Source organism: Clytia hemisphaerica, unplaced genomic scaffold (assembly GCF_902728285.1).
Source record: "Clytia hemisphaerica strain Z4C2 unplaced genomic scaffold, Clytia hemisphaerica genome assembly, whole genome shotgun sequence".
Lineage (NCBI taxonomy): Eukaryota > Metazoa > Cnidaria > Hydrozoa > Leptothecata > Clytiidae > Clytia > Clytia hemisphaerica.
In genome coordinates, this window is record NW_027104258.1 from 1 (window position 1) to 22,976 (window position 22,976).

A 22,976-nucleotide genomic window follows, 5' to 3' on the forward strand; every position below is an offset into this window, starting at 1 on the left:
ATGATGGGCAAAGAATTTCTAGCCAAATCGTAGCAGTGTATTTTCAAAAAACTCAAACTCACTCAACTTAGATCAATCTTCTTTCCGATATAGCTTTTTTTATCTACAATCCAGGTGACACAAACAAACACTGAAGGCTCTCACAAAAGACAACTGAATCACACCGCCAGGAGGAAGGAACCAGTAATATTTCAATAGAAGTTATAGACGAACCATTTGTGGTGGTATGCTGTCATCTACTTTACGTTTACGCTTTCTCTTCGCTGGTACTGAGTCCTCCCCCGAAGTTTCTTCGAACAGAGATTGTTGTCCTAATATTTGTAAGTAGTTTGTTTTCATCAATAGAAACTTGGACTCTCTAAGAGTAAGCTTACCCTGATGACCGTTGGTGATCAAAAGTAATTTGAAGAATTCTCTTCCTTTAATAATTTTTGATCGTGATGATATTGATTGATTTGTCAGTCAAAAATTTGATCGCCACTGCAAATTTGGAGCAGTTTTCTGTTTTTCAATCTGAAAGGTTTAAAAAAAAAGTCTCTAGAAAGTATTTATTTTATGTATAATAACCTAACCTTTGGGAATTCTGAGTAACGCGTCAAAAGACAAAGATTTTTAAGAATGGAATAGGATAATACTTTTTTACAATCTATACACTCCTTGTGTTCGTATGGATTAGCTGTCTTTGTGTCATCGGATGATAAGACTATTCATAATATACACCATTGCAATGTCTTCCATGGACCCAACAGCTGATTGGTTGAAAGTGACGTATTGACTGATTTTACGTCACTTTCAACCAATCAGCTATTGGTTCCGTGGAAGACATTGCAATGGTGCATATCATGAATTCTACATTTTAATAGTAAAAGATGAGGAACAAGTACAAAGACGTTTTCCAGAACAAAACAAATCCACAGTAAGTATTCCTTCCAAAATCATTCTTGGACCTACCGTGGAGGTCCTGTAAATTAACCCATGTCCGTTCGCTCGCCTGTCTGTTACCAGCTTTTCTCAGGATTGGTTATCATAAGTTTCTTCTGATTTTTGCACAATGATACAAAATGGCAATATCCGAAACGTGATGGAACCTGATTTTCGAGAAAAAGGGCAATTTTCTTTAGGCCAAATTTGGGACGAAACCTGGCTAAAAAAGGGGTTTTTGGGAGTCTACGTGAAATTGATACATCAATATTTCCTTTTTGCTTCCTTTTTGCGTAAATACAAAGGGAAAGGTTCTCTAAAGAGTGGCTGAAGCCGTTCAGTTTGCATTTTCTTTCTCTAATTTGCTCTTTTTTCTTTATTGGACCTACCGCCGGTAGCCCCGGTGGAGGTTCTATAAATTAACCCATGTCCGTTCGTTCGTCCGTCCGTCCGTCCGTCCGTCCGTCTGTTACCAGCTTTTCTCAGGATTGGCTCATTAGTTTTTTTTCTGATTTTTTGCACAATGATGCAAAATGGCAATGCCCAGAACGCGACGGAGCCCGATTTTTGAGAAAAAATTTATTTGGGCAAATTTGGGCCAAAAACTACCTAAAAATAGGGTTTTTTGGACTTTGTGCAAAATCCTGTCATTACTTTTTTCTGATTTTTTGTACAGAGATGGAGGGCAAGATTCTCTAAAGAATGGCTGAAGTGGTTTTTCCCGCAAAATTCTTATTCGCCTTAAAAAACGGATTTTCGTATTTTGGGGGAAATTCCCTTTAACCAAATAAGAAAATATAGCTTTTCTCAATGTTGACTCGTTATTTTTTTCTGATTTTTTGCACAATGATGTAAAATGGCAATGCCTAAAATGTGTCTGAGCCCGATTTTCGAAAAAAAATATATTTGGGCAAATTTGGGCCAAAAACTGCCTAAAAATAGGGTTTTTTGGACTTTGTGCAAAATTCTGTCATTACTTTTTTCTGATTTTTTTGTACAAAGATGGAGGGCAAGATTCTCTAAAGAATGGCTGAAGTGGTTTTTCCCGGAAAATTCTTATTCGCCTTAAAAAACGGATTTTCGTATTTTGGGGAAATTCCCTTTAACCAAATAAGAAAATATAGCTTTTCTCAAAGTTGACTCATTATTTTTTTCTGATTTTTTGCACAATGATGCAAAATGGCAATGCCTAAAATGTGACGGAGCCCGATTTTCGAAAAAAAATATTTGGGCAAATTTGGGCCAAAAACTACCTAAAAATAGGGTTTTTTGGACTTTGTGCAAAACTCTGTCATTACTTTTTTCTGATTTTTTGTACAAAGATGCAGGGCAAGATTCTTTAAAGAATGGCTGAAGTGTTTTTTCCTGGAAAATTCTTATTCGCCTTAAAAGACGGATTTTCGTATTTTGGGGAAATTCCCTCTTTAACCAAATAAGAAAATATAGCTTTTCTCAATGTTGACCGATAATTTTTTTCTGATTTTTTGCACAATGATGCAAAATGACAATGCCCAAAATGTGACGGAGCCAGATTTTTAAGGAAAATTTTTTTGGGCAAATTTGGGCCAAAAACAGCTTAAAAGGTTTTTTTGGTCTGAATGGTTTAAGTGATTTTTTCGTATTTGGGGACATTCCTTTTTACCCATTTTACATTATTCAACACACAAGCTTTATTTTTCCATTCTGAATTTTTGTACAATTATTGTCACTTTTTTCTTATTTTCATCTGATGTTGATCATTAGGTAGGTCCATTCAGCATGTTGCTTGTTCATATTATATTCAGTATACACGTTTTTTTTTTTATTAGAACACCTAAAATTTGGCTGAGCCTGGATGTGCTTATTTTTTTAGCAATTTTCAGCCTGAAATGTTCTTAAATGCGTTCTTAATTTTTCAGACTACTCTAAATTGATAATATCATGCAAAATAAAGAGCACTTAAAATTGGTACAATTTGGACTCTCGATTTTAGAAAATCCATGCCTAAGTTGGGTTAAAACTGCTTGAAAAGAGGAAAAAATTGTAGTTTCTTGTCATTTTTTCCCAAACTGAGGCTGGGCATGTTCTTACGACGATGTTCTTAATTTTTTTGACGAATTTCAGCCTCCATATTCTTATAAACTGGGTTCTAATAAAAAAAAAAACGTGTATTAGCCTTCAGGTAGGTCCATTCAGCATGTAGCTTGTTAATATTATTATTATTTTATTACAGATTTTCTTTGTCAACGTCGTTGAAAAATGTTGATTTTAATTGCAGGAATATTCTCATGGAGCGTTACTGTCAGAATTTTTCCATCTTTTCAGGAGCAGACTCCTCTTTTACAAAAACAAACGACAAAAGCTAAACGTAACCTTGATGAGCTCAGAGAACGCGAGGCTGCCATGCATAAATTAGAGGTTAGTGAGATTGATATCGTTGGTGTTAAAAAGGGGTTGTTGTACGTTGGTGTACCTAGGATAATGGTAAATCAGTGCTTTGACACGTCCAAATTATCTATCTAGCGGTAGAGTTTGGGTCGAAACTGTTAAAGTCCTCCGTCACTGAGGTGAAGCCCTTAACAAATAAACTTTAAATAATAAACCATGAATGCGCGCGTGCGAAATCTCAAATGCCGTACACACAGAGAGATGACGCTGTTATAATTTCTGTACCAGTCTCTTTGCACCGCAATGTTTTTTTTGTTTGTTTTTTCAGAATGATATTGTTGACCTTAATGAGATGTTCAAAGATTTGGTCCTTTTGTATAATTCTAATGAAGATATTATCGGTATGATTTTATCTTCCGGTCAATTTTTATGCTAATGACTAAATCAAATAAACGTCTTTTAAATAAATATGTGAGAAATCTGATATTTATGATAGTTCATAAGCACCCATTTATATACTCCCGTGTCACCCACTGAAAGATCTATCCAAAACTTTGTTTCTGGCGGAAAGTTGACTCAATCACAATTTGATATTCGCTTAAAAAAAACTGCACTCCGAATCCCCATTGGGATTTCCATAGAAACTTTCACCGCCGATGTAAAAAAATGTTTCACGGGCCTGCGAGACAGGGATGTGCTTATGCTATATTGCTTATTTTAAAAGGTTAATTTGTAGAAAACTGTTTGACTTAAAATAGCAAAATGAGTTTTAACAAGGAACTTGAATAAATATTTTCTATTTATTCAAGTTCCTTGGTTTTAACTTATAAAGCGATACCTTTTCCAAAAAAATTTTTTTTTTTATTTTCGTAAAATCGACAGACAGCATCGAAGCGGACGTCGATCCTGCTGTATCACACGTCGAAGCTGCCAACGTAAATTGGGACAAAGCTCGTTACTACCAGAAGAAAGCACGAAGGCGAAAGTGTATACTTATTCTCATCCCTTTGATTATTGTTGTTTTACTTGGTCTTATTATCTATTTCTCGATCGGTTAGGAGGACCCGAAGGTGGGTGAATATTGTCATTTAATCATTTTTCGAGTTTTAATGTAGATTTTTGCGGCCGTTTTTGTAAATCAACTTTTTTTTAAATGAAAAACTAAATTTTATTTATATGTACATATTTTCTTTCAAGTCAACCTGTAAAGAATAAACTTTCTTCAAAACCTAATTTGGTTGTTTGCCAGTTGCAAAACTCGTTGATTCTTTGGAGAAAAAAATTCCAGCCTCATTAACCGTTACGTGAATTTGGTCAACAAAAACAGGTCTAGTTTTTGACTTTTCTGTTTCAGTACCAATTGACGGAGTATTATACAACGAAGAAGACAGTATAATGCCAGAGGGTTTCCCTTGTATTTTGAGACTGCTTTTAGAAAAAAGCAAGCGAATCATTGCCAACACACTCAATATGATAAGAGAAATTGGTTTATCTAGTCACTTCTACTTGAGCCTGTACCGCTTGCAGACTTGCTGAATATTGGAAAAACTTTTTGATAAACATTACTGTATAATAGTGTTCGTATTTTCTTGTTTTAGCTTATTAATTTATACTAAGAACTGAATACTATCATAAAAATGAAAAATTTATCAAAAGATGAAATACAATAAAAACTTTTCATCTTTTCTGGTGATGCAGATATTGTTTGCTCTGGTAATAATGCTTGTGTTGAGGTAACTTCAAGGTCTAACATTTACATTATATAAGTACGTATATTTTAGGCCTTATAGAGAATTGGCAATCATAGGCAAATTTCACTCGAACTTAACAAGCACGAGATGGAATGTAATCTGTCATTAAAGTTCAAAGTTTGAGGCAGCTAGGCAACTCTATAATGCTAACAACAGCACATTTATTGTTTTTCATAGAAATTCCTCTAACCACTCATGATGACGCAACGAAGAGAAAAAATGAATTTGTATCTTGCCAAATTGATAAGTAAAATGAGTTTTTTCTAGTAATACATATCGTTGTTGTCTTGAAAATATTTCTTCTTTCTATGTGTCATATCTCATATCGTTCTATACGTTGATCTAGACTGTCTCGACTCGGCTATATAAATAAACTGAGCAGGACATGGGAAGGAGACAAGGGGGAAACTACCTCTTCTTCGTGGCACTGACCAGCTCTATGATTAGACTCCCTTTTTATAGCTTTTGTACTTGAACACATAATGTATGATGGCAAAGGATTTCTAGCCAAGTCTGAGGATGTATTTTTAAACTCACTCAACTTAGATCCATCTTCTTTTTAATATTTCAACAGAAGTTATAGACGAACTTTTTGATGTGGCATGCTGTCATCTACTTTACGATACAAGCTCTTCACTGGTACTGGATCATTCCCTGAAGCTTCTTCGAACAGAGATGGTTGTCCTAATGTCTGTAAGTATTTTACTATCAACAATGTATACTTAGATCCTCTAAGAAGTTGCTCATTCTGACTTAGCCTGAATACGTGGTGATTAAAATCAATCTGCTGAACCCTCCCCTTTTTATAAATGTGAGGGATTGATTGCCATGGCAAACAGTATTTTTCTGTTCTCAACTTCAGTTGAGTTAGAATCTGAGAATGTGTGTCTGTGTGTGTGTCTGTGTGTGTGTGTATGTCCCAAAACTTTGGGGCAGCCTGGAGACTTCAAAAATTGTTCGATTTGGCTGAAATTTTGCACACTTGTTCCTTGGGTGAATATCTGGGTGTGGTTTTTGCATTTTTCAAAAATTTTGATTTTTGGGGCATGGGGACGAGTTTTTTGCCAAAACGAGGCTAAAGCTTTGGAGCAGCCTACAGGCCTCCAAATTGGTCGGATTTGGTTGAAATTTGGCACACTTGTTCATTGGGTGAATATCTGGGGGTCTACAATTGGGCCTATGAATAATTTGAAGCCACTAAAGTTGAGCCCAGTGCGTTGCGCACGTTCGACTATTTTTCAATCTGAAAGGATTAAAAGTCTCGATAAAGTATTTATTTTACGCTTAATACCCTTTGGGAATAATGCGTCAAAAGACAAAAGATTTTTTATAAGAATGGAATAGGATGACACTTCTTGTACATATTACCTAGCCGTCTTCGCGTCATCAGATAAAAAGGAAATAAACTCCAAACCAGAGCCTGTCTAACCTTTAATTGGAATCTTCACTTATAAGCCATCAAATATAAAGATTCTAGAAAAATCACCAAAAAATTCAATTTTTTTTAATAATTAGGCACTATTCTACATTTCAATAGTAAAAGAAGAGGAATGCTACAAATGACGCTACAGTAAGTTTTTATTCATCATCATTATTTGTGTTATTAGTGGAAACTCGAACCTTTTATAACTCGAATGCTTCCTTCGCTTGAACAAGTTTCTCGTTCCTTAACCCTATTCAAACTAGGCTTTTAGGGGCGGTTCAGAACTAGGGGGGGGGGCTTTTCCTGTACCACCCCTTAACTTTTGATCTAGTGGGTCTTTTTGGATGAAATTTGGCATACAAGATCCTTGTCACGTAAGGTAACTTTTGACAAAAATTGTTTTTGATGACGTGACTCATCATGCCCAAAGTGAGCAAAAACCGAAATTTTCCATTGTTCTTATAAATAGCTATTGTATTCTAACAAAGGCTTTAGAAAAAAGTTGCCTGAGTTTAAAATGCTTATTTTATCCTAAATATTCAATAAATTACGGTTTAAACGATATATTTGACATTAAAAATAAATTTGTATTGGAAAAGTGTCAATTTTTGTGACACCTTACTGTCAGAAATGGTGTGCTCAAGGTGTGAAAATATTTAGGTGTCAAATTTTTTTTTATTTTGAAGCTAAATAAAAGTTAGGAATTTACAGAAAATTTCACGGCAAAAGCTTTATTATTTCAGGAGCTATTACCAATAGTTTGACTTCCGAACAGAAAGAGCCCCCCCCCCCTAGTACGAATAGGGTTAAGGTGACAACCTTATTATTATTAACCTTACTCCATAGCTATAAATCTCTATTAAGTTGACAACCTTATTCTCAAATTCAGTTTAGCTAGAATCTGAGAATGTATGTGTGTGCGTCCGTGTATCTCTTTGTCTGTAACCTCAAAACTTTTGGGCAGGCTGGAGACTTCAAAAATGATCGGATTCGAATGAAATTTGGCACACTTGTTCCTTGGCTGAATATCTCGGGGTATTTCTCCATAGCGATAAAACTCTTATGGAATGAATTTGTGTTCTCTGTGCGTGTTCGATAGTTATGAAGACACTGTATCAAGATTTCCTATCGACGTCGTCGTTGGAAAATGTTGATTATTATTACCGGGATGTTTGCATGGAGTGTTATCGTTCGACTTTTTCCATCTTTTCAGGAGCAGACTCCTCTTTTACAAAAACAAACAACAGAAGCTAAACATAACCTTTATGATGAGCTCAAGGAACGCGAGGCTGCCATGTATAAATTGGAGGTTAGTGTTTATAAGTGTCAAGTGTATTTTAAGTGAGCCGTTTAGATTAATATCGTTGGTGTTAAAAAGGGGTTCTATCCCCGAAAATAAGATTTTTGGTGTACCTAGGATAATGGTAAATCAGTGACACGTCCAAATTATCTATCTAGCGGTAGAGTTTGGAGCAAAACTGTAAAGTGCTCTGTCACTGAAGTGGCAGAGCTTACTTCCCCATTACCAAATTTATCTTGCCTCCCAAATTATTTTATTTTAAGGGACCTTGCGTAAGCGATAGGACCGTCTAGCGCTTTTGGAAAATACAAGGGTTACACGAAAAAAATTAGCACTGGACGAAATAAGAGATTTCCAATCCTGGAAATATCTTCAAAAATTAGAAATTGCCACATTCGACCAACCCGAGAAACTGTTAAATTCAAGGAATGAACTGATCTCGAAATGTCGGCATGTGAATAAGTTCACCCTCAAACTCCACGACACCAAAGACTGAAATGACGTCAATTACTTTGACGAAGACTTTACAGTGCACAGTATATTTTTGTAAACTTGAAACGAATTTTTTGTATAGAACTTTTGACTGAAGATCGTGACGAAAGGTTTCGTGAAACTTTGAGTATCAAACAATTCTTATCTCAACTTCAATTTATTGTGTAAATATCGAATATACTCTTCTATAATTTCCAAAGCTGAGCAAACGTCATATTTAAGGGCTCTGGATATACCCAATTTTTGTGAAAAATCAATTTCAGAATTTGAAGATAAAAAAAAACCTTATGTTTTTGCTTCTTTAACATGTTTAAGAACAAACTGCTTTTGAAAAAATGAATTTAAGTAATTACATCATGAGTAATTAATGAATACACGTTTTCTTTTACTAGAACCTAGTTTATAAGAACATTGAGGCTGAAATTCGTCGAAAAGTTAAGAACATCGTAAGAACATGCCCAGCCTCAGTTTGGAAAAAAATGACAAGAAACTACAATTTTTTCCTCTTTTCAAGCAGTTTTAACTGAACTTAGCGATGGATTTTCTAAAATCGAAAGTCAAATATTGTCCAAATTTTACCAATTTTAAGTGCTCTTTATTTTTATTTTTACCGAGATTAGGGCTTTGAAAGGTGAAATACTCTTCTTCGAAAAAGTCTTCGTTTTCTTCTTCATTTAATTTTTTCATTTCAATTTTTCGATTTTTAAATTCTAAAAAGGTAGGTTTAACAGGACATTTAAAAAAAGGTTATACATTAATCTTTGTAAAATGCAGAGATTGCCATTTAAGTTGGTGTAAAGTCGAAAATTTGGGTATATCCAGAGCCCTTAATGATACTTCCAAATCTGATATTCATTGAAGCATCATGTATATTTCCATGGACATATAAACGGCTGGACGTCTATCTTCTTTTGTGTCTTTGAAGCGAGCTTCGTTGTCGCCTCTATTTTAAATTTGGAATAAAAAACTCAACTTTATTCCGTCACAATTTTATTTCTTTGAATTACTTATCTTACAAAGGATTGATAGAGCTTGAACATTACTCGTAATTCACAAAAAAAATTATTTTCTAATTTTTTCATAAATTTGCAATATATTTTAAAAGCATTTTTCAACGCTAAAGTGCAGAATTTCAACTGCGTGTATACTTTTGAATCTCTTTTATCGCTGGAATAAGTTTTTCTATGGCTTAAAAAAACGGCATGTTAAAGTTCAGAGCCTGTGTTATAAGAATATCCTTATGTGAATCTCATGCTCTCTAAAATTATTCCATACTTTTGAGTCAAAATTTCAAAATTTTAGCCGGATTTTTAACAAGTTGAGTATTTTACCTCTCTTACCTTTCTCATGATGTAAATTAAAGAGATGTAAAGAGTTGGACCATTGAGGTTTTTATCGAAGCTTTGTCACTAGCAAAGTATCCCCCTCTGAGGTATATCATCAAAATCCATTGTTTCATTTTATGATTTTAACGAGGCGGCAACGAAGCTAGCAGCCCTTTCTACAAAAAGACAAAGGAGATGGATGTCCAGTCGTTTATATGTTCATGATATTTCCAAAATTTGGAAATATTTTTTGAAAATATGATGTTTCAGATTTCAAAATATCATGAAATATGATATTTCCTAAAATTTAAAATACAGAGAAAAGTCATATTTCCATGTTTACAAATGTTTTGGAAATATCATATTTTTCAAGATATTTCCAGGATTGGAAATCCTCTTATTTCGCCCAGTGAGAAGAACTGTATTTTCGATGCCGATTTGAAACCCTTAACTATAAATTTTGAAATTAGCCGTAGATATGGGTCTGTGTACACACAGAGAGAGATAACGCTGTTATAATTTCTGTACCAGTCTCTTTGCACCGCAATGTTTGATTTATTTTTTTCAGAATGATATTGTTGACGTGAATGAGATGTTCAGAGATTTGGCCATCTGGTTGTATATTGACCAAGCAAATAATATTGGTATGATTTTATCTTCCGGTTAATTTTTATGCTAATGATTAAATCAAGTAAACGTCTTTACATAAATATGAGTTCATAAGCACCCATTTATACACCCCCGTGTCAACCACTGAAAGATCTAGCCAATTTTTTGTCTCTGGTGAAAAGTTGACTGTGATTTCATCCAAATTTGAAATTCACTGGAAAAAAACTGCACTCCGAATCCCCATTGGAATTTCGATAGAAATTTTCACCACCCGATACAGAAAAACGTTTAACGGACCTGCGAGACAGGGATGTATTTATGCTATAGTTTGCTTATTTTATAAAGTTAATTTGTAGAAAACTGTTTGACTCAGAATAGCAAAATGAGTTTTAAAGCTAAACCTTTTCCAAAAAAATATTTTTTTTTTTTTCGTAAAACCAACAGACAGCATCGAAGCGGACGTCGATCCCACTGTATCACACGTCGAAGCCGGCAACGTAAATTGGGACAAAGCTCGTTACTACCAGGAAAAAGCACGAAGGCGAAAGTGTATACTTATTCTTCTTTATTTTATTATTGTTGTTTTACTTGGTCTTATCATCTATTTCTCGACCGGCTAGGACGACATCAAGGTGGGTGAATATTGTCATTTAATCATTTTTCGAGTTTTATTGTAGATTTTTGCGGCCGTTTTTGTAAATTAACTTTTTTTTTTAATGAAAAAACTAAATTTTATACATAGATATTTACTTTGAAGTGAGCAGAGAATAAACTTTCTTTGGAACCTAATTTCGTTAGTTGCCAATCGCAAAATTGATTTTTCAAAAAATGTGTGCTAAATGGATTACAATACGAACGTCGAAAATGAAACATATAAAATAGGCATCTCTATATTGATTTATGTTAAATGGTCAAAGATAGGATTTTTTTTAAATATGTGGCTTCTTTTTTTTTTGGACCTACCTGGAGGTCTATAAATTAACCATTGTTGGTCCGTTCGTCTGTTACACTCAGATAAGTTATGACATATCTCAAAAACATGAAAATTACCATCATTTTTGGAGAGCATTAGACGGCAGAAAATGAGAAAACCAATGATTGAATACGAAGGATACCATGATGAAGTTTCCATGTAGGGGTGTTACATAATTGTTTACGCCCTCTTTTTCGCAAAAAAACCGCAAAAACCAAAAAGTGTTGACGTCAGCAAAACTTGTTTTTTAAATAACTCCAGTTTGGCTAAAGGTAGAAACATGAAATTTGGACTAAAATGTTGCACATCTGCAAAATTTCAGAAACTTTTTTTTTGCAAAAGTATCCTTTGAATGATATACAACCAAATTTCATGTTTTCTACCATTAGCCAAACTCGAGCTATTTGATTATCAGGTATTGGTCAAATCAGCATCCAGCTTGTTTTTCTTTTTTGTGTGTCAGACCTAGTGTCGAAAGATGATGATGATGACGGAGATATGTGGCTAAAATGATATGCAGTTCTTCTAGTTCTTATAAATGAGATTAACCTTTTATTTATTTGACATTTCTCGGAAAATCATGCAATTCATATTTCCCTCACTCTCAAATACAAACAAAGGTCAAAGTAGCAACCAAAGTAATATTATGATAACAACAGTAACATTTTTTGCATCTAGACATTGATTATTGCGCAAGTGAGACAACAACTTTCGAATTCGTGTTTGGTCAAATCAAGGGTAAGTAATCAAAATAATGTTATCAACTAAGACACTTATATGTGAGGTGAGTATACATACTTTTCATCATTATTGATATGGTATCAAATATGGGGAAGCGCATCGGGCTTGGGCTAGTATATTTTTTTCTAGTTTTAAAAGGAAATTTCAAATGTATATATTTACAAAACAGACGCATTCTATGGCTCGCTGTAAGAAGTACAATTTCTATTTACAGTAGGCTCCCGGTAATTCGAACCCGTCTGTAAATTTGCTTAACAACACTATCTCCTTTTCTCTCCTTACTCTCGGGTACCTAAGCCGGGGGGGTTGGAATAAAGCAGGGGGGGGTTGGAAAAAATCTCAAAATTTAATAAGCGGGGGGGTTGGAATAAAAATGTCCTGTGTGGAAAATGTTTGAAAGGAGGCTAATACAGCAGAATTAAGACAAAAAGGGAACTTTCAAAAACATTTTCCCAAAAAATTAATAAGCGGGGGGGGGTTGGAATAAGAATGAATGTCCTGGGTGGAAAATTTTCGAAAAATTAATTAGCGGGGGGCGGCGGCTATTAGGTACCCGAGAGTTAAGTATAAATATAAACTGTAGGAAAACCCTCTGGCATCATGATGTTTTCTTCGTTGTCAAAAACTGGACCTATTTTTGTTGACCAAACTCAAGCAACGGTAGATGACTATTCTTTTCACAAATTTTAATTAGCTTTTTTTTTCTCAGGGGGAGTTGTTATTATTTCCGCATTTGGAAAGATTCGTCCCCAGGATGTTTAAATGTGACAGTCAATTTTCAGGGACAGAGTTCATTGACTGTTGAAACCATGTGATTTATTATGAAAAACCCTTTAAAAAATAGTTTGCTAAATACAACGAACAAATGAGTTTTTTCGATACTCTCCACTAAATTTGGACATCGTTGACGACGTTCTGACAGATTCCATAATCATGTTTTCAAGAGCTTTTTCATACTTAAAATGCAGAACTTTTCTTTTTGTCTCCTTATTCAGGAAAAATACTCCACTATTAAAAGGACAAGACCAGTTGAAAATTGAAGTTGGTCTTAGAGATGAGCTCAAGGAACGCGAGGCAGCTATTAGTAAATTAGAGGTTGAAAATGTTTCATTTATTTTCTTTTTTGACCTGTTTTTTATTTCAACTTGTATTAGACTTGCTGAAATTAGCTGACTCTGTTATACCAGTTTGTTTTGAAGCAGCCTATATTAGACGGTCATTTTGAGAAATCGACATACCAAAGATGGTGAGTCTATTCAGCACACACTCAATGAGATCAAAAGTAACCATGGCAATCATCCAGGATCTTGGATGAAGGCCGAACCAATCAAGTCATAACCAACAAACGTAGAAAAAATTGAATGAAAGAGAGACTCTAGAACATTGCGTACAGATTTTCTGAGAAGTCTAAGAAGAATTATATTAAAAAAGATAAATTTAATGATATATCCTCGAACAAATAAAATTTATTTTCTTATTTTTTTTAGTCTGATATTTCTGACGTGACAGAAATAATGAAAGATTTGGCAGCCATGAATGAAGAAATTACTTCGATTGGTAAGGGTATCATGCTCGTTTCGCTTGAATGGAAAGATGCAGTTATAATTATCTTCCACGATTTCGAGGGAACTTCGTTTCTATATAAATCACCTCCATTAGAAATTGCTTTATAATCACAAAGATCGAAAGCTAGTGTCATACTCTTAATGCCTTTGAATGCCTTATAAAGCCTTATATGAGCTGATTTGATTGTAAAAATTACAATCTCTAAAGCAGGATGATATGCTAAATAAAAAAAGATCCTCGTCTTATGAGCTCCATATAAGGTCTTACTATGAACTTTTTTTTTTCATTCTAATGTTGTTATAGAGAGCAATATTCCAGCAATCGATTCAACCATGCCCCGTGTCGAAGCTGGCAACGTGCATTTACGCAAAGCTCATGACTACCAGAAAAAATCACGAAGGAAAATGTGTATTCTTATTCTCATCCTTTTGATTGTTGTTGTTGTACTTGGTCTTATCATTTATTTTTCTGTCAAGTAGGAACATTTTAAGAATTTTGAAATCTCTTGTTTTGATAAGAATCTTTATACAAACGTTTTTATGATAATATGTAACTTTTATCCCCGCTGTGGCAGCAGATACCTTTCTTCACTAAGCACCGATAAGAATATGATATCTATCAAGCAAAGTATCTGAATCAAGGAATCAATTACTTATACCATACTTCTACTTCTATTCTTTTTTTCGTCGGTGACCGAGATATTTCCTTTTTGTAACTCTTAAAGGACTTCAGTTACGTAATAGTTATTACGACTCTTATACCCTTTTCTGGTATTAATTTTCTGATAAAATCTGGTAATTTACCAAAGAATTGTAAAAGTAAGGATCTAATTTATCTTTAACAAATTGAAAGGAATAAATTAGAAGCTTATTTTTGAAGTGAAATAATTCATGGCATACCAATTTATTTTTGGATTGTGAGTGTTCGAGAATGCGTTTCTTATGCATAAATCACAGAATACACTGAATTCGGTTGTCTTCGTTTCAAATTTTCAAGAATTAGAGGAAAAGCAATATTGACGATTTTGTAAAAAAAAAAACATAACAACAAAATGTCCATAATACGTAAGATCGAATTTTATCCTATAAAGCAATTTTTAAAGTTTTCTACCACGCTGTAGAATTTGGTGGATTAAGTTTTTGATTCTAAAAAGTAATGTCTGTGAAAGAGATTTTGGTGCCAATTATTTCGAATGGATGAAATCTTTTTGAGAATGGTGAGCTTTAATGCACTGCCGTTTACCCTTTTATTTGTAGGGTCTTTCGTGAAAAATACCCACATGGGATTCGAATCAAGGAACGCTAGAAGCTGTTATCCAACATTGAGAGTTCAGGCTATACTTTTTTTAACTTTAAGGGTGGTGTCATTAAGTTGCTTTTTTATGAAAAATAGCTTTGGGTGTTTTTTCCACTGGCGGCTTAAGCTAACAGGATTAACAAAACGTGTAATAAAAACGCTGAATAGCCCAAAACTATTCATGGGTGCTTTTTCACTACGCTAGATAGATAAGTGGTTCTCATCAAACGGTCCTTTTCATAAATTTCTAAGGGTTGTAAAAAATATACAATGAAGATTCGTGCTTAACATCAGATTTTGATCGCTTCATATCAGCATTCCAGATTTAACGTCGAAAAATTGGTCATTAAAAAACCTTTTGTTCTCCAAGAAAGGGCTAGACCTCTCTTGGCTTAATGACCAATTAAGCGAAAAAGGCAGCATAAATAAATCGGTTGCCATAAAAGTAGCAGAATGTGCAGTGGGATTCTTTTGTAAAAAATTGGTCATATGGGAAAAGTGTTTTCTTTCCCGATAGAGTTGAAGAGCAAACTTTCATCTGTATTGATTTGATACAAAAGACGAGGAATCTTGTCACAGAAAATGTTCATTAGAAGGCTGTAATTCTAAATCCCTTGATATGCGAGTTGATGATTTTTAATAATTTTTTTTATCAAATTCAAAGGGTTGTAAACGCTTTGACAACTGTTTTGGGAGTCAGTAATGCTTTCCTATCAATCTTCTTTGTTTTAGCTAATCGATTTTCGCCAGACAGTCTCAGTGAAAAACCACCCCATATAAGTTGTGGATGAAAAGAATGGTTACACGTTTATGTTTTCTTTTGTAAAAAATAATTTCATCTCCCACAGCAAATCTTTTGTATTTCCTGATGCGCCTCGCTCTTTTGTTCTCTCATACATGCCCTCGACCTTGTATTAGTGGATTAGAAAATGCGTGAAAAATACAAAAGATTCAACGATTTTTCTCCTGTGTTGCTTTGGGAAATACAATATTTTTCTGAAAAGAAAACATTAACGTGCAACCATCTCTTTTTTATCTAAAAATAATATGAATAACTTGGGCTATTCATCCTTTTATGAAAAAGTTACATTAATCCAGTTAGCTTAAGCCGTCAGTGGAAAAACACCCTTTAAAAATGGCCAGGCACTAAACTGTTTTCAACTCTCAGATTAAAGTGAAATGAATTGTTTTCGCTAATGTCATTGTAACTATGTTTTTTTACCAGCCAGACGTGAATGAGATTTTCAAAGATTTGGCCATCATGAATCTCAAACAAGGAGAATCTACCAGTAAGAATTCGTGTACCTTAAAGCTGTGTATATTGAAAATGTACTTCATCGCTCCTAGATTAACCTTTCGTTGAGCAATGATCATATAATCCCATCTTGATATAGAGTCGCTTCTTGGTTGAATTTTCTAACCGAGGTCACGTGACTAGAACCACTGTTTGCAATCTTAAAAACTTACAATGAGTTTGACGTCTTAATATTAAATAACAAGCTGTGATCTCAGAACGAAGAAAACTATTTCTCTAGTTTCCAGTCTTTTTGGGTCCCCTATTCAAAAATACAAAAAAAAATAAAAAATACAAAAATATTAAAAATATTTCAAATCACTTTTTTTTATCTTGACTCTAACATCCTTACAAAAAACCTTCTCTATTCCCAATGGTCTGATTCAGTTTTAAGAACAAGGTTTCGGATCGATAAAACAGAGTTGTTAAGGTTTTTCACATCAAAAACACAATGTAATAACTCTCTATTGTGACACCATAAAAATACGACTTGACGAAGAAGAACGATGAATAACCTTCTCGACACGATTTCTAGGCTTTGGTTTGGTAGACGAAACAGTGACAGCTTGTTCAAGTTTACTCTTGAAACCTGCATCTAGTGTCTTTTCTTTATGGTATACTTTCAGTATGGGGTCGCCTGACTTAACTTCGTCACCGACGTGTCGGAGAATCTGTATACCGGTATCGTAAGTGACGTCATCGGTTGGAACTTGACGTCCATTACCTAATCTTGAAGATACTTCTCCAAACGAAATAGCCTTCATATCAGAAATGAAACCTGAAGATGATGCATGTAGAATAGTATTGTTTGATGATAACGAGAGAACGGAATAAGGATCTTTACAGAGATTCTCAGCAACAGTTTTATCAACACCTTGTACGATGGCCATCTCTTCAAATTTTTTTAACGCGTCTCCATTCTTAATTCGTCGTTCTATCTCCTCCTTTCCTTTTTCAGGGCTCTCGCAAATTCCTTTCAGATATAAGAGAACTCCACCTGGAAACGAACAGAAAACAAATCATTGCACCATTGTTGTTTCAATTAAAAAAGCCTTTGTTCTCTATAGAAGTAGCTCTATAAATTTGCTACATGATACCCAATAGCCTTATAACACACATACCACAAATATTTATGACAGCGTGGCCAAACATGACAAACAAATTCGGTTTGTGGCGATTTCCTTTCAAACTTTAACTTTTAGAAATGAGTAATTTGTTGATATTGTAATTGCAAGTTCTAAAATCCTGCTAAGCATTTGATATAGGGGCCACCCAGACGTCCTTCAAAATTCACGCAATCACGCAATTTTTTTTCTCCAAATTCACGCATTCACGCAATGTTTTTTCTGCAATACACGCAATTTCCGTTCAAGCAAAGTTTTTCAATTTTCACGCATTCACGTAACTGAAATAGCCCATTCGCGCATTCTGGGTAACCGCTGGGGGGAGGGGCTAATATAGATATTCAGTTATATTAATACCTTGAGTGGTGACCAATTCCATCAGATCATTCGGTCCTTTCCCTTGTAAACATTCAATAGATTCAATGACTTCCACAGCATTGCCTACCATCTTTCCAATAGGATGATCCATGTGAGTGATAACAGCAGATGTTTTGATACCAAGTTGGCAACTAATGTCTACCATAAGAGAAGCTAATTCTTCAGCTTGAAATAGGGTTTTTTGGTAGCTTCCACTTCCGTATTTAACGTCCAACACCAACGCTGAGATACCCTCTAAAAGTTAAAAAAAGACAATTTAACATATGAAGCTGGTGGATCTGAGGGGGTTCAAAATTTATTCTTTGGAGGAGAGTATTCATTTCCTTATAAGGAGTATGGATAAAAGAGACACTCTCCTTCATAAATCTTGAATTCCCCTCAGATCAGACACTGGTGTATGATTTTTCAGTCAATAATCCACATTTTGCATTTGATTTCTATATTAAGTTCGTTGATGGCATGTGGGAAAAGGCCATTTTTTCCATTGCTAAAGTTGCTTTTTAAAGATAAAGAGCACAGAAGTCTAATTCTTCCTTGAATTCGTTTATGATAATCACTGTCACACTACCGCCTCTTCTGGTCTGCTAGCTATAAATTATGATAGCTGACTACAAAACTCGTCAAGTAACATCCTGATATAACGTCGATTATGTTAGTCCTGGGATCAAGGGCGAAGCCTTAAGACTGACATCCTTGTTCCTCTCATCCCATTTCTATGTACTTTAAATTCACTTAACTTATGGGTGTAAAGATGTTATCGCTTCAAATTCAAAGAGAGTAAACGTATATTTTTGTTATACCAGCAGCTTTCTTGGAGACGATGGAACTTGCGATCAAAGGGAATGAGCCAACAGTTGATGTGATATCACGAATGGAATATAAAATCTTGTCTGCAGGTACCAATGTTGCCGTCTGCCCAACGATGCAACAACCAGCAGTCTCCAAAGCCTTGGTGATGTCTTCTGGTGAGAATTTGATATTGAATCCTGGGATGGATTCTAATTTGTCCAATGTTCCTCCAGTGAATCCCAAAGATCGACCAGATATCATTGGTAGCTAAATAAATGATAAATTTTCTTAGGTATTTTTTTTTCCAGTTTCTTTTTCTATTTGATAAGGTTAACTGATGTTTAACGTAGTTGGGTGGTTGGTGTGGCTTTGGTGCTTAACACCACTCAGTTGTATCGCTGCGTAGCATTGGCAAGTACACTTTAATATTCGTTTAATCACCTCGATAACATTATCACACTAAATTCATTATACAAAACATAAAAAGTGTACTGTGTAATGTTGAGGAAGTATATCTATTAAATGAGGCATGTAAAAATTAGGTCGAATCTTCTTCAACGATTCTGGATTTGAGAATTTTGATTTTGTATCTTTTTTTGTGTCCTGCAATAAAGTCCAAAGCGGTTGAAGTCAATCTTCATTTCCGTAATAGTGAAAGGAGTAATTTCAATTCAACATATAAATCAAGATCGTTTTCCATACCTTTAGTCCACAAGAGGCTACAGCAGGAGCTAGAATCAAACTGATTTTATCACCCACTCCACCTGTTGAGTGTTTATCAACTACTTGATATTTCCATTCAGCTGGCCAGTCCAAAACATCTCCTGATTTCTTCATGGCTGATGTCAATGCTGCAGACTCCTCAGATGTCATCCCTGTAAACAATTATCAAAATTTTATAATTTTGCCCAGCCTGTTTTTAAAGTCAAAAAGGTTATCCCACCAGTACTTATATCCTTTGGAATATCGGGTGTACCGCAAAATAGGTTTCCTCCATAAGTGATTTTCGTGGGCTCGTCAATCCGCCTCTGCATATATTTATTTTTCATTCAAAAGGGCAATAGTCAATTGAATCTGGATTGGACACATTTTATCATATTTTGTCAAAATTTCGAATTGACTTTGTTAAAGCGATTGACAATACGTAAATGTTAATCAAATTTATCAATCCTCTTACCTTTCAAGAAAACAGCCATGAGAAAAAAAGCTCCAATTTGTGCATCGTGTAAACTCCCATTCAAAAGTTGGTCAATAAACGCATTGATCTGTTCTTCAGTAAAAATCTCTGCATTTTGTTTCAAGGCAATAAGTTCTTGGATTGAGCTCATCACTTTACTCGTTCTAAAAAGTATTAAAATTTTCAAAAAGTTTCTTATACAGGGTGTCCCTAATTAAAGTATCGAGTTTGAACATGCGATTGAGTAGAAAAGTTTGTGTGTGTTATCGCTAAAATATAAGAACGTTCTCCATCACACAGGCTTATTACAAAAAAGGTAGTTACAACGTATAAATTAATCGTAATGACAAAGAAAAAAGAGGGAGAGCTTAAAATACAATTTTGTAAACACGCACATAAAACTTTCTACTCATAGTTGTGTTTCGACTCGATACTTTAATTAGGGACACCCTGTATATTGTGCACTTTTTTGAGAAAGTATGTAAGAAAGACAAATGAATTTCTTCTTTAGCTTGCGTGTCGATTAATTGATAGCAACTAAATGAATTTGATTGCAAGCTTACAGGAATAAAAACAAGGTGTACAATATAAGACACGAGTATTTGTTTAGTAATTTGATAAGCTGTTGTTTATGCGCGTGAAATTGAATAGAGGGTGATCGTAATAAATATCTCGCTTGAGCCAGATACACTTTGCTCTCAGAGATTCCACAAAATGTTAGCGTCCATATACAGTTGACGCCCTTTTATTCGATTTTTAAGGGGGATCTGATTTTCATCGTATTGAATAGTAGACAGAGTCGTTTATAAGAGTTTCTTGTTGACATAGACTTTCAATATTATCGTATCGAAGAGCGTATCGAAGACCTTTTCCTATGATCACGATGTCACGGTTAATTAAGTGAAAACTCCAGGCCAACTCCAGCATGAATTAAACTTTGCGTTGTTGTTTTTTTCCTTTGCATCAATTGACATGTGGATTTATCGTGATTTAAGAGTGTTTTAATTAGTCAACATGACATCGTGATTAGGAAAAGGTCTATAAAATTATTAGATGAACTTTAAAACAACGTTGTGTGCCAACTTGGATGTCAGTCAAGTCAGATCTTCCCTAATCTCCGAGCAGATTCTGATAATCCGCGCATAGCTCGTACTCTTAGGTGCCAAATAAACGGTCCCCCACGCTTGTTAATTTTACGAAAATCTTCCAACCCCCCCCGGACCTTATTAGGACCCCCCCCCCCGTTTATTAATTTTAAAGAATATTTTCAGTTGGCTAAAAGAAGTCCCCTTATTTTGCTCCAAAAAGCCTGATTTTAGCCTATATTTACCTTATTTTGGGGTTTTCATAAGTACAATTTCCAACCCCCCCCCCGGCAATTAGGTCCCCCCCGTTTATTGAAATTTCAAAAATTTTCCAACCCCCCCCCCGTTTATTCAAACAAACCCCCCCCCCCCCCCCCCCCCCGTTTATTCCAACCCCCCCGTTTATTTGGCACCTAAGAGTACTCGTATTAACTAACTGTTAATGCCATGTCTCCGTAAGATAATCTGCCCAGGTTGGTGGACCGTTTTGATCTTTTCCATCCGAAATTCTGGATTATTGAAAGAAACTTTCAGCACGGTGATTGGCCAAAGCAAAACGATCGCACCAAAATCAAACATCAATTATAAACAGAAACATTAGAACCCAGTCGCTTTTGTTTTAAAGTAAATGGCAATATGTGGCTCAGATTGTCTTGGTTAATCAACCAAGCTCATCACATTCGCCATATCCTTTTAGAGTAGAAAATGGTACCAACATAATGAATGATCATTTGTAAGATTAGATTCCCTCTCATTTTTTCTTATCTACTGTAAATTCTTTAAATAGAAGTCAAATGAAGTTCATAAACAATCTCGATACGAAATCACACAAAATAATATTCATATCATGACTAGATGTGGCTTAACGGACATAAAAATAATGTCAAGGATTTACGGATTTTTTTTTGTTTATGGTAGTTACAGACATCCTGAACCATGAAAAATAACAACGGCTTAGCGTCAGAATTTTTACGACTTTTTTAAGTAAATAGCTTAGGACAATTGCTGACAAAATAGAAGTGTTTGCTGTAGGGTCAAATGCTCATAAAATAAAAGGTTAAATTTTTCGTTTCTTTGACTAATTTCAAAATTGATATGACCAGGAACCAAAAAGATACCCCTGTGTCACAGACCCGCTGGGAGCCTAGCCCAAAAATTTCGTCCCCGGTGGAAAAATACCTTAAAATTTCAGCATCACTTGGAAATTAACTTTTATTTCATCCCCATTCGAAAAACAATGTTTAAAAATTGCACTTCAAAACCATCGCCACTGAGAACTTTTTAACCTTGGAAAAAAGAATTTCTATTCCCATTGGGATTTCGATAGAAATTTTTATCACCACTGAGAAAAAAAGTTCCACTGGGGCTGTGAGCGAGACAAGGGTGTAAAAAGGTAAAAATTGGTTAAGACACTTCCTAAAAGCCAGACAAATTTTTGGATACATACACGTTAAAAAAACAACAAACAAACAAACAAGACTACAACAGTACAATATATATCCAAAAACAGTAACTCATGCGATCCCCCTCTAAGTGAGTTGTCCATAGCATAATTTTACACAGAAAATATTATGACGGTCACAAAGTGACCTTTCTCTCTCTTCAAAATGATTATTGGAAAAGATTTCGAAATACGAAGCTTTGTGTTACAATCTTATTCAAACAGTATCAATTTACAAGTGACAATTACTAGATAAACACGACTCAAGCTGGAGAAGTTGCTGGACGATGATTTAGTGTGGTGGAGAAAATGATTAATGATAATTGATTTAATTGCTTAGTAAATTATGTTTAAGTTTTGTGTGTAACGTCCTGTTTGTCAATGAATGTCACTGGTGGATTTATGACAATAGAGTAGTCTGAATCGCATACCTCTATAGATATACCTCCTACAATATTTTTTTCGCTAGAGGATGAGCAGAAACCTAAAAGCCGGTCTCCACTTTCACGCAACATGAGCGAAAACTTTTTGACGTTTTGTAAGCTCATTGGTCGGTTGAAAAAAATTAGAAACAATTCCGTTGGTCGAAATTGACGTAACGGATTTACAAATCTCTTGCTTCATCTGATTAGTTCGAAAGCGTCTAAAACTGCCTTTCCTTTAGAGCGCAAGTTGGTTAAAAATTTGGACATTTTTACCCTTTAAAAAGAAGAGATATCGAAGCAAGTCAAATTGTAAATATCGAATTATGATTATTTTCGTTTGAGCTTACGGTGGATTGAAAAAAAAAAAATCATACATGGTGGAAAGAAATATGGTGGGAAAGAAATGGTCAGAGAAAATATTGTGCTACATACTTGTAGAGCAAATAGTGCCCTAGAATTTATACTTCTCTTTTGTAGTTGCTGGGAACCTCGCCATTAG

General features: G+C 34.8%; 3 protein-coding genes and 1 long non-coding RNA gene across 4 annotated transcripts; 3 read left to right on the forward strand and 1 right to left on the reverse strand.

The window, feature by feature from the left end:
- Window positions 1–82: 82 nt before the first annotated feature.
- Window positions 83–4,521, forward strand: LOC136816608 (syntaxin-12-like). Its single transcript, XM_067072948.1, has 5 exons — window positions 83–320; window positions 864–916; window positions 3,226–3,318; window positions 3,617–3,689; window positions 4,171–4,521. The coding sequence occupies exons 1-5, from the start codon at window positions 227–229 to the stop codon at window positions 4,344–4,346; spliced, it is 489 nt and encodes a 162-aa protein (XP_066929049.1). The 5' UTR covers window positions 83–226; the 3' UTR covers window positions 4,347–4,521.
- A 2,033-nt stretch (window positions 4,522–6,554) lies between these two features.
- LOC136816612 (syntaxin-12-like) lies at window positions 6,555–11,938 on the forward strand. Its single transcript, XM_067072951.1, has 5 exons — window positions 6,555–6,609; window positions 7,676–7,771; window positions 10,148–10,223; window positions 10,633–10,737; window positions 11,840–11,938. The coding sequence occupies exons 2-5, from the start codon at window positions 7,757–7,759 to the stop codon at window positions 11,905–11,907; spliced, it is 264 nt and encodes an 87-aa protein (XP_066929052.1). The 5' UTR covers window positions 6,555–6,609; window positions 7,676–7,756; the 3' UTR covers window positions 11,908–11,938.
- Window positions 11,939–12,905: 967 nt separating this feature from the next.
- On the forward strand, window positions 12,906–14,047 carry LOC136816613 (uncharacterized). Its single transcript, XR_010847944.1, has 3 exons — window positions 12,906–12,997; window positions 13,390–13,459; window positions 13,772–14,047. It is a non-coding gene; the product is annotated as an uncharacterized lncRNA (long non-coding RNA).
- A 2,225-nt stretch (window positions 14,048–16,272) lies between these two features.
- On the reverse strand, window positions 16,273–19,711 carry LOC136816609 (thymidine phosphorylase-like). The gene is made up of 5 exons (XM_067072949.1): window positions 19,527–19,711; window positions 19,052–19,224; window positions 18,361–18,616; window positions 17,540–17,794; window positions 16,273–17,055 (listed from the first exon to the last, which is right to left on the reverse strand). The coding sequence occupies exons 1-5, from the start codon at window positions 19,675–19,677 to the stop codon at window positions 16,523–16,525; spliced, it is 1,368 nt and encodes a 455-aa protein (XP_066929050.1). The 5' UTR covers window positions 19,678–19,711; the 3' UTR covers window positions 16,273–16,522.
- Window positions 19,712–22,976: the final 3,265 nt, after the last annotated feature.